A 17,500-nucleotide genomic window follows, 5' to 3' on the forward strand; every position below is an offset into this window, starting at 1 on the left:
GACTAAATCAGTTCAATCAGAACCAAAAACAAAATTACCAAAATTGACACCAGAATCTTCATCACTGGGGCCTCAAATCCCTTCTACAGTGTCACACTCTATATCTCGACTCCAACCACCAACTCCAATACCATCCTCCTCATTGGTACCTACAACTGTGGTACTGTCCTTGGCACCATTGCCTCAAGCTTTGCCCATGGTACCTCTTGCTAGTTCAAAACCATCCATTGCTACAGTACAGACCCCCCCCCTTTCTGCGCCAAAAATAGTTTTCCCTAATCTGGTCACTGTCCCCACACCTATACATCTCTCTGGTCCCTGGACCATGGTGCTGAAAGGTGAATTTTTGCCTCAGAACCCGATACTGTCCATCAGTGGATCCCTTCCTTGGACAGCAGTGCAGCCCCTTTTCATTAGCTGTGGATGCCAGTACTTGTTCTTTACAATGGGCCATAACTTTTGTGTGCCCAAACGTCCCATTACCTGATGATTAAACTTCACTGACTGTCGTGCCTGTTGGTACGGAATATAAGGAAGACTAGAACCATCTTCAAAACTTTTTGCATAATATTGCCCTGGACTGCGTCCTACAACAGTACATTTCTCTAATTCTTCCTTCAACTTCCTTCCTTCCAAACTTAGTCTGGATCTGCAGCAAATCATGTTGCAAATTCTGAGCTGAAAATGTCTGTATGGCATGTACTGTAGTAGTGTTATCTGGTACACCAGAAAGGTGTTCTATAGGATACAACTGCATTCCTTCCCTGGCTGCATTTTTTGCCATTTGATCTGCATACTTATTTAAATAAAAAATTTAATTTGTAGCTTTCTGATGAGCTTTTACCTGTAAAATACTGTACTAACCCACAAGGGACTGACTAAGAAGTAAATTCCAAATAGTCTTTAACACAGAAGCATGCTTGAGTGATTTACCATATTATCAACAAATCCTCTCCTTGCCCATGTAAACGTGTAGCCGCAGAGAATTAAGTATGTAAGCACTGTCTGAAAAAATATCGACAGGCAGAAAATGTTGTAACACATAAAGAACTGCTTCTAGGTCAGTTTGCTGTACAGTCACTGTCAGTGATGTTTAATTCTTGGACTGTACTTTGTTGGTTGTAGTTGTTGTGGTATCATGACCACTTATGATTCTATGCCATGACTGAATAAAAAGAAGTGTTGACCTATCAGTGTAAACATTGTCTGTATTGGCCTACACAGGTGGGTATTGTATTTACCATCCAGTCACCTGGGTAACTATTGTGTATGGGCATTGCTGTTCAATACTTGCCATGTATGTGCTCTTTAGTCCATAACATGGATGCTGTCTGGGATGTGCACATATCCCTCATGCATGTACAGTGACTTGTGGAAATGTACCTGGGGTGTCTGGCCCATGTTGTGGACACAGATTGTTATAATCAGATGTGCCTGTCCTGGCCTCATGTGCTGGGAACAGGTAATGGACAGCATGTTGACCCTTCATCTACATTGATAGCATGATACAGGTATTCCCTGGTGTCAGTGGTATCTGTCCATACAGGGCATGTGTATAAGGCATGGTATGTCCTTTGTGGGTCACATTGGATGGCACCACAGGTGTTTCAGGCATCTAGTGGCAGCATATTGAAGGCACACTGTCTGCATGTACATGCGTATTGTACTGATGGACAGGGTGCCATGCCCTCTGTCATCCACTGCAATTACACTATGGTTATTATCTGTGGGCAATATGCAGTGTACTACCAGCATAGCAGTTGTTGCTTAGGCAAGTGTGTTTGTGTCTGAGACATGGGTTGGGACTGGTCTCTGTGTAATATAAGAGTTGCTAACTTTGTTCGCCAGGCCTTGATGTCACATGTAGGGGTATGGATTGATACCCCAGCCTCTTGGCTATTTCACATCTGTTATCCTTGTAAGGTGGACCATGTGACATATACAAGGGCCACCATATAAGAAATTTGTAAAACACGCTCCACAATGAGTCCAGTTGTTTACACACTCACAGACACCTCCACACAGGATACGAATGACAAACACAGGCACACATATACCTGCTATGTCTGGGATTAGAACTCCTACCCAACCAGTATATTACACTACAGAATTATGCATTTATAGGATGCGCCATTCAGCTTACTGGAGTACTCATTCCCAAAAGGTATATTTAACAGTTAATGCCACCAACAGCCTAGCCAAAGTATGTCATGTGAGTGTGACTTACCTAAAAAGCATTGCTGCCTACACAGATGTAGAAACACACATACAAAAATCCACACTTGCCATGTGTGGGACTATATAACCCCTACCAAAGTACTATATCAACCTGCAGCTTTAAGCTGTTATAGGACGCACCACAGATATTACTGGGCTACATGTTTCTAAAGGTGTATTTCACAGTGAATGACATCTGCAGCCTTGCCAAAGTAGGGCATTTGAATTGTAGTGAGTGTGACTAGCCTAAAAAACATTACCCCCTACACAGACAGAAACACACACACACACACACACACACACACACACACACACACACACACACACACACACACACACACACACACACAAAATTGCCATGTATGGGATTAGAAGTCCTACCTAAGTCATTTATCATACTACAGCATACGCTGTCTTAGGATGCACAACAGAGATTACTTGGCTACTCCATTCCAAATGGTGTAATTCAAAGTGGATGACATCTGCAGGCTTATCATAATCAAGCTATGGGGATGGCAGTGTGTGTGAATCACCGTAACCCATTCATCAAGGTGTTGACACAACACATGCAGGCACATGCAGGGTTATATTCCGCAGGTACATGTATACAGCTGCTAGATGACTACTGCCTTGTACAGTCATGTTGCACAGCTAGCACTTGCACCACATAGTCTGTAATGATGATGGATACAAGTGGCTACTTTTTACAGTGAGTGACATTTACACATCATGTGGGTGTATCCATTTGGCTGTGTGCTGGGTGGGACAGGCCTCATGATGGATAACTCTTTGTCACACTCTTCCACACATATATGTATGTCTACGTTTGGCATATTATAGTGTGTTGTCTGTATTCCTATCCAATGTGTGTGCAAAGCATGACTGGTGCAGACAGAGGAGTGTATGCAGTAACATCTGCAACTGTCAGATATGTATGGGCCATTGCTGTTTGCTAACATGGGCTTCTTTTGTTTAAGTGTGTGAGCATGCCCAGTATGCCCTTCTGTATTGAATATGTGGATCCATTCCAGATAGTTTTTACTGCAGTGCAGACCTTTATCTTGTACAACTACAGGTAGCAAACTGTTTCTGCAGGATATCTGTATATGATTTGCCAATATGGGGTCAAACTTTGCAAGGGATAGTGTGTACTGTAGGTGATTGTGTCTGTGGTACTTCTGCTGCATGGTACTGGTGCTAGGAGAGATAGTCAGATATGTGTAGTCTTATACACTGTGATGTTTTATATCCTCAAGTACTGTCAGGTGGACATTATTGCTCACAGTGATGGCCTGGGGAACAAGGGTGAATGCAGCTGTGTCTGGTATTGTGGGCAAATGCCTACATATTCATGGAAAGTTATGACATTCTGGAGGGGGAGCTGCAGACACTTGCTGCTGCGTCTGTGTATCCAGTTCAACCACTTGGTACAGTGCTGACAGAGGATCCCATACTTGTACATCCATCGACATGACATTATGGCCTTATCTTGCTGTGGCAATACCTCACAGCTGTACAGATTCACACAGGTTACCCAGAGGCAGGAGTCATAAGTCAGGAAATTACCCCTATTGTGGTGTATGGGCAGGTTTGTAGCCACCAATTTAGATGTTTTCAGCCAGGGTTAATATGTGCAAACAGCTATGTGTGGGACCTTGCACATTCCATGCTGCCCATGCTCCCACCCCCCCTCTATTATTCTGTCCTCTTCAATACATTATGCATACATTCTGTGATACTTTCCCTAAGGTTATCACCTCATCACAGCTGTATTTTGGTGTTGGTCCACCGTTCATGCAGTGGACATGTTACTATGGTTTGTCCACATGGCCTTGCATATGGCTTATGTGGAGTGTGTTATGTTGTTCTTTGGGTGGCCATGACATAGCATGCATTGGCAGTACGTGTGAGGCTCAGGCCTTTGACAGGGTCCTGTAGGCCATTTTGTGGTGATGCAGGCCAGCTGTAGCAAGCCGTTGCATTCTGTCAGTCCTACAGTCCCAGACCACCATACAGTATATTCCCTTGGGGTGACCGAGTAGGTGTGCTAGGTGTTCATGCCAATACTTTCTATCTGTATTGATCAGGTGGTGTGGATGCTGGAAGGGTGATACCTACAGCTAGGGACACACCTGTGTGGGACACCTGCACTGCATGCTGCATTCTTTTGCTATTGCCATACACAGGTGGGGGTCATATGCCCATTCCCAACAGCAGGTATCCGCCCAAAGAGGTACCTGTGGTTGGTGTTTGGGTGAGCTGGGTGCATGTGTGCTATGGGCACTACTTCCATCTGACTCACAGATATGCATAGGGCATTCCAGTTATGGTGGCATGTGCAGGTGCATCAGCTGTTCCCCACTACATCAGTCCTACCACCTTTGTGATCTACAAGTGTTTGGCCAGAAGACACCGCTATTCCCTACTACAGGGCCAGATAATGTGATGCATACCTGTATGTACAATTTCAAGGGTGTGTCCATTTCACAGTTACACATTATATATTGTATGTCTGGGGTACATTTCCCTGTGTACTGCTTGTATATCTAGGCCAACAGCCATGTCATGTCCATTATTGAGGTGATGACACATATTACCACCATACATTTACAATGGCTTTCTCATAGCATGTATTATACTGGTGGGGATTGTCTGGTGCACTGTAGTTGTGAGGACTTGGTGCTGTCATTGGCAGTAGTGGGCAATGGCCACCAGGTAAAACCTCAACATGCATACATACTGACCACTCTCACACAAATGAAACACACACCAACCTAACACACACATACCTGCATATTGTGCAAATGCTACAATCTAAACTGCCTCCTTGGCCACCTCTGGGCATCTGTGCTCCACTGGTATTATACCTACCCATACATGCTACTGCATTTCTACATAGGATTGGGGTCACACCTGACTGTTACAACATTTCTACATAGGAGTGGGGGGCACACCTGATAGTTACTAATACATGCGTACATTGGATTGGGGGTGCACACCAAACCATTTCTACTTTTCAGCATAAGATTGTGGTGAGGGCACTTGACTGTTACTACATGTCTACATAGGTATTGGGGGGCACACCTAACTGTTTCTACATTGCTACACAGGATTGGGGGGCACACCTGTTACTACATATGTATATAGAATTGGGGAGGGGCACACCTGACTGTTTCTACATTGCTACACAGGAGTGAGGTGGGGGGAACACCTGACTGTTACTACATTTCTACATATGATTGGGGGATGCACACCTGTTACTACATGTCTACATAGGTATGGGGGGCACACCTAACTGTTTCTACATTGTTACACAGGATTGGGGGCACACCTAACTGTTACTACATGTCTACATAGTTTATGGAGGGGGCACACCTGACTGTTACTAGATCTCTACCATACTCATTCTATATTGCTACAAGCGAGTGTGGTGGGGCACACCTGACAGTTACTACATTTCTACATAGGACTGGGGGCACACCTGACTGTTACTACATGTCTACATAGGATTAGGTGAGGCACAGCTGTTTCTACATTGCTACATGGGAGTGGAGGGGTTCAGACCTGACTGTTACTACATTTCTACATAGGATTGGGGGGTACACCTTACTACATGTCTGCATAGGATTGGGGGGCACACATGACTGTTACTGCATGTCTACTTAGGATATGGGTGGGGCACACCTGACTGTTTCTACATCTACACAGGATTGGGGGGGCACACCTGACACTTGTACACATTCGCTATGACTCTACTGGTATGTCCGGTACTCTATTTCATTGTGTTTTCTAACCTATCATGCTGACTAGAGGCATATGAGTGTACTACAGATCTTAGGTTTGATTGACTTACATATTAGTTTCTAACTTCCTACCCTTCAGAACTAATATCCAACTACCTGACCTGATGTAGTCTGTCTGTGTAGGCCTGGGGGGGAGGTTACCCACAGGCATCATTCAGAGGCCTTAGCACAGCCTTTGCTTGTGTTTGTTTAAACCTGTCCTGCTGGCTAAGACTCTTATTGGGTATGTGAACCTCCCTGACTGGCATGTGTGCGTCATATGGTCACACATGTGGGCAAGCACATTTCCTGCAGTGGGGTTTTGTCACCATGTGTAGTACGGGCTACTATGGTGACACCAGTATTTGTTACAGATCTCATGCTGCCACTATAGGTGTCTAATATCTGCTGGCATCCCATTCAGCCACCCGATTCCCTTCATGCTCACATCAATATCATAGATACAGGTAACAACACATACTACTCCATTTGGCAATTGGTAAGGTGAGTGACTTACCTTGGGGGTGTGCCAGTATTGAGGATGGTGCTGGAGGGCTGCCTCTGTCGGATGCACATAGTACACTCCCTAAATGTGGTTGGGCACAGGTAGTGTCATGTTTGGCATCCCTTTTACTGTATCTGTGCATCAGAGAAAAGTGTCATTCCCTGGGTCCCTCCTGTGTCAGTGTATGTGCTATGCGTTGCCTCTTTGCCAAATACCAGGGCATATCAAGCACACCTTGTTCTTCCTACTGGGGCAGGCTCATGTTGTTCTTCCTCCAAGTCACTCTGTGGCTGTGCAGACCTTGGCAATGGTGGGGGGGCTGTGTGACCCTGCCCCATGCTTTTCCTGCTGAAGCTGTTTCCACAGGATCATATTGTGTAGCATGGCACATAAGATGACTATTTGAGTACATGTAGCTGGTGATTACTACAAGACTCCACCAATGTATACAGGCACCGGAACTATGACTTGAGCATCGCAAACACACGCTCTATTATAATTATGGTCAGTGTGTGTGCCTCATTATGGAGTTCTTGTACGGGTGTGTGTGCATTTATGATGGGTGTCATCAGCCACGGATCCAGTCATAACCAGCATCCCCTACTAGGTGACTGTAAGAGATGTCCCCTTTGGAAAATCTCTGGTACAGCTGTATCAGATGCCAGATGTGGGAATCATGATAGCTTCCAGTGCAGCCAGCACACACATTTATTATTATGCCCTGGGTATCGCACACAACCTGACAATTGATGGAGGGGATGCCCTTGTGGTTGATGTAGACCCTACCTCACTCACTGGGTGGTGCGTTGATGCATATGTACTTGCAGTCTATAGCACCCACTACCTCAGGGTATTCTGCTATTTGGTGGAAGAGATGCATATTGCTGGCCAACACTTCATGGGTGTTGGCAAAATATACATGCTCACCAGCATGTGCTGACATGGCATCAAGGAACTGGTGGAGTACCCTGGATGCTGATGCCTGTCAGAGGCACATGATATCCCCAGTTGGCCTTTGGAAGGTTGTTGTAGCTAGCATTCTTAGGCCTACACATACCTTGGTATCCACTGAGATGGGTTCCCCTCTGTTAGTTGTGTGTGTGAGGCATGGCCAGCACAGCTCAACAATTTGCTGTATGAGGTCCCTGTCCACCCTATAACGCTCCACTATCTACAGCTCATGTAGCCACTGGTAGGTTACCCTGGGTCTGTACACTCTTATCCATCTCCTGACTGTGGGTTGGTCGGCAGCATCGTCATCCTCACCACCCTTAGCTTCTTCCACTTGTTGTTGCATGATAGCTATTGCAGCCCCTATCATTTTCTTGTTTTTGTTTGTTAAAATTCCCCCGCTTGTATACAACAATGGTGTAGAGTATGTGGGAAAACCAGAGGAAAAGGTGTTTGGATAGTTTAAAGTAGTGTTCTGGGCTGTGCTGCTGCCTGGGTAATTGGCTGATTCTGATACATTTCACCTGCCAGCTATGCTATTTCTCCCTGATTACCTTCCGACTGCTGTTTTCCCTTACCATTGCCTTCCTGTTTAAGCCTGGGGGTGCACCACTTAAACAAAGTGCTCAAATATGCACAGAGCTGCTATTTGCTGGTTTACTTTTTTTCCCCCTTTTTAAAACCAGTGTGTGTTGTGCACACCCGCTTAGGCAATGTAAAGAGTGCTTGGCAACCTGAGACACACCACCTTGCTTAGCTCTGCTAAGCTACGGGCAAACGCGAGCCACAGGGCTCCAATCTGCTTACAGTATGCCTGATACACCCCTCCATGATGTCAGCTAACTTCTAGGTTAGGACCAAGCTATTCCTGCTCTTACACTTTTGGGTGCTGAAATACATGCAGGGGAAATCTGGGATTCAGTATCATTCCCCTCATTTGCATAGGACTGCCTGCTGATGCATAGTTACAGGTCCCTCATTGAGCCTCCCCCCTTAGTATCCACTATTCACTGGCCATGTTGTCTTCTGCCTGCCATTTAGTATAATGGCAAAATAGAGATTTTGGTTAGAATGCTTATTTTAGTTTTTTATCTTAATTTTCACCCAATCACATTTGTGCGCCACTGTCCTATGCTTAAACAGGCAAGATCGGCTAGAAAAAAATTAAGTTAATTTTTTTTTTTTTTAACTGTTTTCCATGCCAATGGCCATATATTTGGCCATTGACATGCTTTCTACATAATATACACCCTTTATTTGAGGCTATCATGGCTCCGTTTTGTATTTTTCAGAAATGTACTCGATTAGTGGCTGAGTACATTTATGCAGATTACACTATTGTTGCACAGCTGGCTTACAACTTCCTGGATCGCAAAATCACCTCATTTGCATGGATTTCACATGAAAATGGGGTGATGTTCATACAGGGGGTGAGTCCATGCAGGACTAGTGCAGGTGCACTCATGCACGTGACTACAGCCTATTCCTGGATTGCACGACAGACATATTGCCTGCTGGAGCTCATGCACTAGTCCTGCACACCTTGCAGGGCTTGCTGAATCTGGGGGACTGTTATAATAAGTAGTAGTGACAATACCCAGATGAGGAAGTCAGAGTATGCCAGGTAGAGGGTATGGCAGCAGATAACTCACATATTATAAGTAAATAATGTACTTTTGTATAGATGTGTTCCTTTACTCCATGAAAGGGTTGGTTTATGGAGTTACAGATGTGTTTCTTTACTCATTGAAAGGGTTTGTTTATGGAATTTTTAGCTTTAGTGGAATGTTTGGGACACATACATAGGCTATTTCAAGTCTGTTGCTTGGTAACAGATATGGATAGTAGGTACTGGTGGTGGTGGTGATGGGGGAGCCATTTGTTATGATATGCCTACGGATGACTGTTTTTTTCTGGACAGTACCTATGATGGTGTTACAGCCATACTGCACCAGCAGTGTTTGTGCACATGCTCATATCATACACAACATGTTTACTGGTGTGGAAATCTACACACTGCAGCACAATAGTCTTTTGGCTGGTATGGATGCAGGGTGCACTTAAACAATACACTGCGCCTTGCACTTGTTAATCGGGCACCCTATGTAATTCACATCACTCTCCTCTGCTTTTGGTCCGTGCAGCTTTGATGTTGCATGCTTATAATGTTACATTTTTTGTATCATTCAGAACTATTCCTCCTCCATCATGACTAATACTTCATGTAGTACTCTAGAAAGGACATCTCGAAAAATCAGAGCTCACAAATACCATTGTTCAAAGGTTCATAGGTGTTTACTACGGTAACGACCACAAGTGCCTTTTTAAGCTTAGCCATGCATCCCAAATCTCTGACACGTTCTGTTAACCTTGATAAGTGTAAGCATGGGACTGGGAGATGAACCATTTACAGGTTACCCGTGTCCATTAGAGACATAAGTGCCAAACCATGGATGAATTTGTGATTTCCCATCCAATTGTCTCACACTCTGTAAATCGTGTAAACAGCTTTTCACTTTTACTGTGTGAATTTGTTAAAATTTATCTGCACAATATTTTTACACTATGGGCAACAGTGCTCACGCTTTGTATTATTTGATATGTACTGTTATTTTATTCGACTGATATCCTTACTGTAATGTGTTTCATGGAGCTTTTCTCCCCGGGCCTCAGCTGAAAATGGGTTCTCTGGGGACAATCTACTTCACCGGTAAACTAACTGGAAATAAAGAAATAAATAAATTGTACAAGTTGCTCATGAATTGGGTTAGGGAGGAACTCTGCTTCACATAGATGGGGAGCCTGATCCATAGATGGAGTAGTCTCTGGGATACATACCTATCTCTGCAGCAGGTCCTATTTATATCACAGGCAAGCTTTAAGTGTTTAGAACATGTAATTCTGGCGCTGGGTATTTTGTGGATATGCAGGAGATATATCAGAGTGGGGTCTGACAATGCCCTGTAGGCCACGCATATATCTCACCTATAAAAGCCTGTATGAGACATAATACAGGGCAAGGGCCTTGTCTTCCAGAAAGTCCAGAGTGATGACTTGTGTATTTGAGCTATTCATCATAAATGTGCTCTGCATGTAAATCCATGTTGACCGAAGATGCTAAATAATGACATAGATTGGATTATCTGACTAGTTCCTTCAGACAACCATTTCTATTCATAAGGGCAGTATTGAAAACCTGCCCTTATTTTGGGGGAGTGGTTCCACCTTAAGGTTAAGGCTTATGTAGATTTCTGAAACTACTAGGTTGAGAGGTATCACCATAATTGGGCCTTTAGAGAATAATTAAAACCAATAGGAGCAAACACAGCAACAAGCTATAAGGGACATATCTGTGTGCCTTGTAATTCTGTACTGTGCTGCCTAAAAAGTCTGACATTCTGGTTCTGTTATCTTCCTTATGCCATTGCGACAGTAAGCCTAATCATTCTAAAATGAATAATATGTACATAGGAATTAACTGGCCTGTTTTACATCTACGGAAAAATAGGCAAAAACTATGCAACTGAGCAGTCACTTCAGGAATGATTTGCCGACAAAAAAAATTGACATAAGCAGTATGACCACGGTGCTAGTCTGGACATGTATGGAAAAAGAACCTCAATGAGCAGTTAGATCTGTAAGTGAACATCATTCCAGACTGGATTATAAAAGGAAACCAGTGTATTTATTACGTTTAGCAGAAAACACATACAGCTAGGGTAGTCTGTAATTTATCTAGTCACTTATGTATGTATGTGTTTATGCATGTATTTGGCATTTGTTGACTGTGAAAGCATAGCCGGCCTTAGGCATAGGCCAACTAGGCAGCCGCCTAGGGCGCAGGTCTAGCAGGGGCACTTTTCTAGTATTTATTTGATGTAGTTAGACCAGGATGAGGGCACCAGGTAGTGTGGTGGGGGGCACCGTGGAGCCCTTTTGCCTAGGGTACCAGTTGACTTAAGGCCGCTGCTGTGTGAAAGTATGACTGGGTGGAAGTCCATATACAGGGGATGCCCAGGGAGAAAAGGTTCAGAGTAAATTTAATCGTTTTCACATACAAGGAAGTAAATAGAATAATGGCTAGTACATAAATTGTACATATACTACATGAAACCTAGTAGCATATTAATTACAGAGATTAGACATTACTAAGGAGACCATATACATGAGACTACAGATCTTAACCAAAATACGATTCAGATCAGTATGATTCTGCTTGATAGTCACTTAATTTTTTTGTGTATTCCACTGTACTTAGTACACATATCTTATAGTGCAGAGTTGAGGGGAGGGGATTTTTAGGAGAAGGAAAGTAAGAGGTAGAAATGTTATGTGTTTATTAAAAAAGTGAGGAGCATGGAGAGGGAAGAAGCAAAAAGGACAAACAAAAGTTAGAGTCTATAATGATAACAGCACTGTGAGGTATGGGTAAAAAAGGCAAGAAATGTTACATTTTGTAAAATAGTGCAGCAAGACAGTATCAGAGAATTGTGGCACATACGTTGTCATATTTAAAAAGTAAGGATCTATTTGATTAACCTGCATTTTCCCATAGCTGCTGAAAATAATGAAGAAGATACAGAGCAGTGCCTGCATGCTAAATGGAAGTCTAAACAGTGATAAAACAGTAAGCCTTATAAGCACTACTTCTCTACATTTCAAAGAGAAGTTCCCGTCAGTACTGGCTGCAAATAAAAGCAGCACACACAGGAAACTGTTAGGCTTTCTGGAAGTGAGATTTACCCATCCCCCAGGGTACTGAAACCTGAGCTGAAAGAGTCAGAGCAGCCTGAATGTAAATATTAGGTTCACATGACCTGACACCTAAACCAAAACAAAGACAGTAGCAGAAAACCTTGACACTCTCCCTTTAAACCTGCTTACTACTGCTTAAAAGTGCTTGCTCCCTCTTACCCCCCGCTAATTTCTTTAAAGGAAAAGAAAAAAGGGGCGATAGGAAAGTGGTGAAAAGGGGGCACACAGAGGAAAAGACAATAGGGAAAGTAGCTAGGGATGTTCAGGATGGGTGTAGGGAAGGTCCTTAGCTGTCAATTTCTTCTACAGCAACAGCTGTGCATATATACTGAATTTGGAGGTAGATTTGGGCACTCAAACCCCTGAGAGAGGGGTAAGGACAACAATAATGCATTGTGAAACCAATTAGACCAGATTACATGTGTCCAGTGGACACGTGCAAAAAATGGACAGCTATGTATGGGGAAAAATTTTGGGGGGGGACAGATTGCCCTTTTTTTAAGGTGAGAGTGGGATGTTGGGGCAGGATAGTAGGTATATTTGTGGAGGTAGGTTAGGTAGGAAGACAGATAAGACAGACAAGACAGCATACAGGGGCAGTATATGACTCATATGGGGAGTAAGCACCTTGTACGGGGAGGGGTATTTGGAAATCAGAACTCCATGAGCCCCCAAATGGAAACAGTGGGAGTGAGGTCCCCACCCATAGGCGGTCACCACTGCACCTTCACGGCCCCGAAGGTGGCTGCTGGGGGCTGAGCAGGAGGGGCAGGCTGATGCTCTAAATGGGCCATGTGGCCCTCAAGCTGGCATAGCAGATCTCCAAACTCCCTTCGAAGCTTGCTACACACCAATCCCTGGACCTGACTTCAGGTGACAGGATCCTGTCCACTCCCGCTCCTGGGGGGGGCAAGCCTCATTCCCTGAGGTGGTTCCACCCGAATGTGGTGCAAGACCAGCAGATGATGAGGTCACAGGGTGGGTCCCAGATGTGCTGGGGCCCAGTGCCACGGCCAGATGAGGTGGGAGATGTGGGTCCGCTGGAACCACTCTTCCTAAATGTGCTATGGTGTTACCGTTTTAAAACATATGTGGGTTAGTAATAGTCAGCACAGTCCAGGATTGGTTATAAGAGCATGCATAGATAATCCAAAACACCAGATTTGGAAGAGTTGCATAGCAAACAGAAGACATGCATATATAGTGCCACAGTGGCCATTACAATGGCATGCAGGTTACATTGATTGCAACAGGCCACCAATGATAGTATTTCAACATGGAACATTAAAAGAAACACATTTCAATATTTATTGAACAATAGGACATATGTCCCAACAGTAGGTTTGGTGTAAACATACCCAATGATTTGTTTATTTAGATTATTGTTGCGGATATTGTGGGGGGGGGGTGAGAGAGATGTCAATTAACAACTTATATAACCTTGTAGTACTCACAACTTTAATGATGATTGCTCTAATCATTACTGTATAGGTATTATTGCAATACCCTTAAACCTTGGTTTGGGCAGTGGTATGTTTGTACACAGTGTGTACTTCGACTGTCTTATAGCTAAATTCTACATCTCTTACCTGGTAGGCCTGTGGAGGGAATGTTTCTTAACACTATCTGACTGTTTCTACACATATTCTCAGATTCCATGCATAATATTATGTACATACCCCTCAATCGCTTAATGGACACATCATGGACAAAGCTTGACAACATGGGGGTACAGATAGGGACATATTTTAAATATTGCTCTCATAAAATTGGAGAGTAACTAGAGTGACAGGATTTGTTTTAATATACATTTTCTGAAGGTTTTGAGGTCTGAAAATCAGATGTCATTATTTAGTGACTAGAATTCTGAGATCATCCCACTGATTTGACAGGGGAACAGAGGAACAGGCAGAAAATATGAGCCAATTATCTGGACATTCGGTAAAAAAGTTGTACAGTTGAGAGGTATGATTATGCATACAGCTTACTACCACTCCCAAGATTCAAACCATGGCTGTGTTTGCTAAAATACAACAGTTTAAGTTTCAGCAGAGTGTACTATTTGGATATTGCTGTCTGTCTCTTCAGTGTTTTCTGTCTAAGTCTCTCTTGGTTGTACAATCTGATCTTGTACTTACAACAGTCTTATACAGACATTCCTAGACATTTTTTTATGTAGCACAGTTTGGGGTAACAGTGGTTAACACAGCATTACTATTCAGAGAATGTAACAATAAATGCCATACAATAGCAAAGTAAACACATCCAGTCCAAGATATAGAGCTTTACTGCCGGGCAGTTACAGTTTTATTTAAATATGATCTATATGGGACTATTACTTTCATATTGTCTGGTATATTCAGTATAACCCATACACAGTTTTTATACTGCCAGGTGACTTTCTACTACTTTATATTTATTTGGTATGACTACTATAAGCAGGATTGTTACTCACCAGCCTCACGATGCAGCCTTTGCAACCTAGTAGCATGGGCTTCCTGATTCACAGCCCGCTCAGCTGCAGCTGTAAGGGAAATAGAGAAATATTTAGGCATGCCTATCCATCATATACACAGGCTGGACATTAGTAAACAGTTATTGGTATGAGTACTTACACACTGCTGGGACATCACCCCTCTGCCTTGCTTCTTGGACCCACTCATCCAAGAGCTCCCTCTTTCTCCACTTCAAGTCGGCATAGTGGTGCCGGACCTGCTCACCTGTCTGAGGGATACCAGTGGCACTGGGGAGATCACAGGTGAGATGGTCCCAGGCTTCCACTTTATATTGGGAACCTTGGTACTGGCCCTGCAGCAGTCGCTCATCATGGTTTTGTACCAGGAGTCCTACCATGACCTTGGACTCCTGTATGTCCCAGCGCTGTGCACGGAAGTGCATGCCCTCACCAACTCTTGCCATACTGCCTACAGCGGGAAGCTGCAACCAGTTATGAGCTGTATTCCTGCCTGTGGGGTTTAAATATGACCAATTTCCTGCCCTTTGCCATGATTGGATGGTTTTGAATATGATGAGCTAAGCTAAGCTACAAGCAAACCTGATTAGTTAAGGTTGGCAGTGTTTAAAAGGGCAGGTTCAGCACTGCTTACCAATGGGCAAATCCACTTAGCTAGGCTACTCATTGCACAGCAGTCATATTTACACAATGCTTACACCTGGTAAGCAGAACTGTGCAATGCTTAGCATTGCTTATTTTTCATTTTATAGACTATCTGCTGTATGGCATTGATTCATTATTCATTACATATTATAAATTTGTTTACTGTCCCTGACATCCCCCAATGTGCTTTCATTACATTTATTCATGTGTGACTATACTGTATGGGGCGCTTGTGTTTATATGGGGGTTTCACAACTTTATTAAACTGACACCTCACATCTGGACCTAATACAGTACTGTGGTTAACAAATATATATTATTTAGTAGCTAATTATAAAAATAAATGTTTATGTACTGCTTTCACATGTAAAATGCAAATAGGTTATAGTGGGGATTGAACCAGGAATGGCTGCTTGTGAAGCGTACACTCAAACCACTACACTATTGAAATACTGCAGTTGCTGAATGTCTCTTGCTGTTTAACTTCTTGTGCTGTTTATGCTAGACTAAGCATTGCTAAGCAACGGGCACATCCGCACAGTTACACTTAAACTTTATTGCATTTATAAAAAAAAATATTTGTTGTGTTATTTTATTTGTACCCTTCAGACTATCCCTGCTAATGCTGAACCTGTTATTCTATCAACTGTCTGCTTTGTGGAACAATTGTCCCTTTTGGCTTTGTCCACATTCCTTACTCTGACGGATTGGGAGGTTTGCGCTATGTGCTTATGCTACATGTGTTATTCTGACAACATTTGTGTTGGTAGGGACGATTGTCCCTTATGGCTTTGACCAGATTTGTTATCCTGATAGGTTGGGTGTGTTACGTGCAATCACGCTCATTTTAAATTACCAAAAGGCAATTCTGGAGTGCAGGGGGTGTGTATATTGTGAGAGTTCTGCTCTCACACACATACCCTGAGCTTGTACATGGAACCATGTCTGTTTTAGAGCACAACACCGCACCTTCATACATATGCATGGTGCACTGCCATGCTGAACAGGAACGGTCCCTGCTGTGCAGGAATAACTTATTCCTGCGCGGCTGCTTGCTGAATCCCAGGGGAATGTCTTATTAGGTAAATATAATAATCAACATGGCATTTCTATTATCCCATGTATTGCTTTTGAGAGGAATTTTATTTCCCTTTGTACAATTAAAATTTAATGTTTTATCGGCATATTAGATTCTGCTGACCACTGAAATTCATTCATATTTTTTTCATTACATTTATATACAGATAAACAATATGATGATCAGAACAGTGGTTGTAGAACAGATCACAATGGAACATCCTTGCAAAAGTCAAGCTGTAATCAAGTCAGGCACCCACATATATCATCTAAAGGCTTCCCTGTGAATCAAGATGCAGAAGGGAATTTAAGGTAGGTTACTTCAAAATGCATGACCATATTACTGATGGATAACTGCTCTACTGCTTGTCAGACTGAGTTACAAATGTTACAGCTGGTTACATCACATCGTTATGATAACAGATTTAGCAACAGCATGACTATCAGTATGAGTAGTCATATCATGGACAGCTTAGCCTTCACTTTTTGCCTCTGCTGACAGAAAAAAAGAGATATAAAGACATTTGTAGGTGAAATTTATGTGTTGTGTGTAATTTGAAATTTCCACTGGAGAGCATTTACTTTAGAAGTGAAATATAGGTCACAGGACTGATTTTCAAATGCTTAGAATGTTGGTTGTACATACCGATATGCTGATGGAGGCAGATGTACACTGAATCATACAAGGCAAGTTCCTGAATTCATAATTGTAGCGTACACTTAGTGCATCTAGGGTGAGAGCACACCTGTCCCATCCCATCTTCTGCTATCTCTCAGCAAATGTATTAAAATCCATGGTTCAGCATACAATATACCGCAACTGTCACATCTGTTTCAAATGCAGATCCAAATCTCAGGTAGCCTTCCTGATGAATGACAGTTATAAGTTTTCTGCCATATTCCTACCATGGACCTCTACCAGTGTAAGCCAGAGGCATAGGACAGATCATCTCTACCAATGACATTTGCTTGAATTTTGTCTGAATTTGAAAACAACTATATTTCAAAACATCACTCATCTTCAGATTTTATGTCAGGGGGGTGGGAGACCCACATGTAAAGGGCTTTGACATCAGCATCTCTTATTAAGATAAA

The 17,500-nt window shown here is 43.0% G+C and overlaps 1 protein-coding gene across 1 annotated transcript in view; it reads left to right on the forward strand.

Moving 5' to 3' along the window:
* The window catches only part of LOC122807607, a 1,864,409-nt gene that overhangs the window by 833,652 nt on the left and 1,013,257 nt on the right, over nucleotides 1-17,500 (forward strand). Inside the window, exon 8 of the mRNA XM_044078518.1 lies at nucleotides 16,573-16,717. Within this exon, the coding sequence (XP_043934453.1) occupies nucleotides 16,573-16,717 (145 nt within the window). The remainder of the gene's footprint in view (nucleotides 1-16,572; nucleotides 16,718-17,500) is intronic.

The sequence above is a fragment of the Protopterus annectens genome, chromosome 7.part1, assembly GCF_019279795.1.
Source record: "Protopterus annectens isolate FY-2018-M chromosome 7.part1, PAN1.0, whole genome shotgun sequence".
Taxonomy (NCBI): Eukaryota; Metazoa; Chordata; order Ceratodontiformes; family Protopteridae; genus Protopterus; species Protopterus annectens.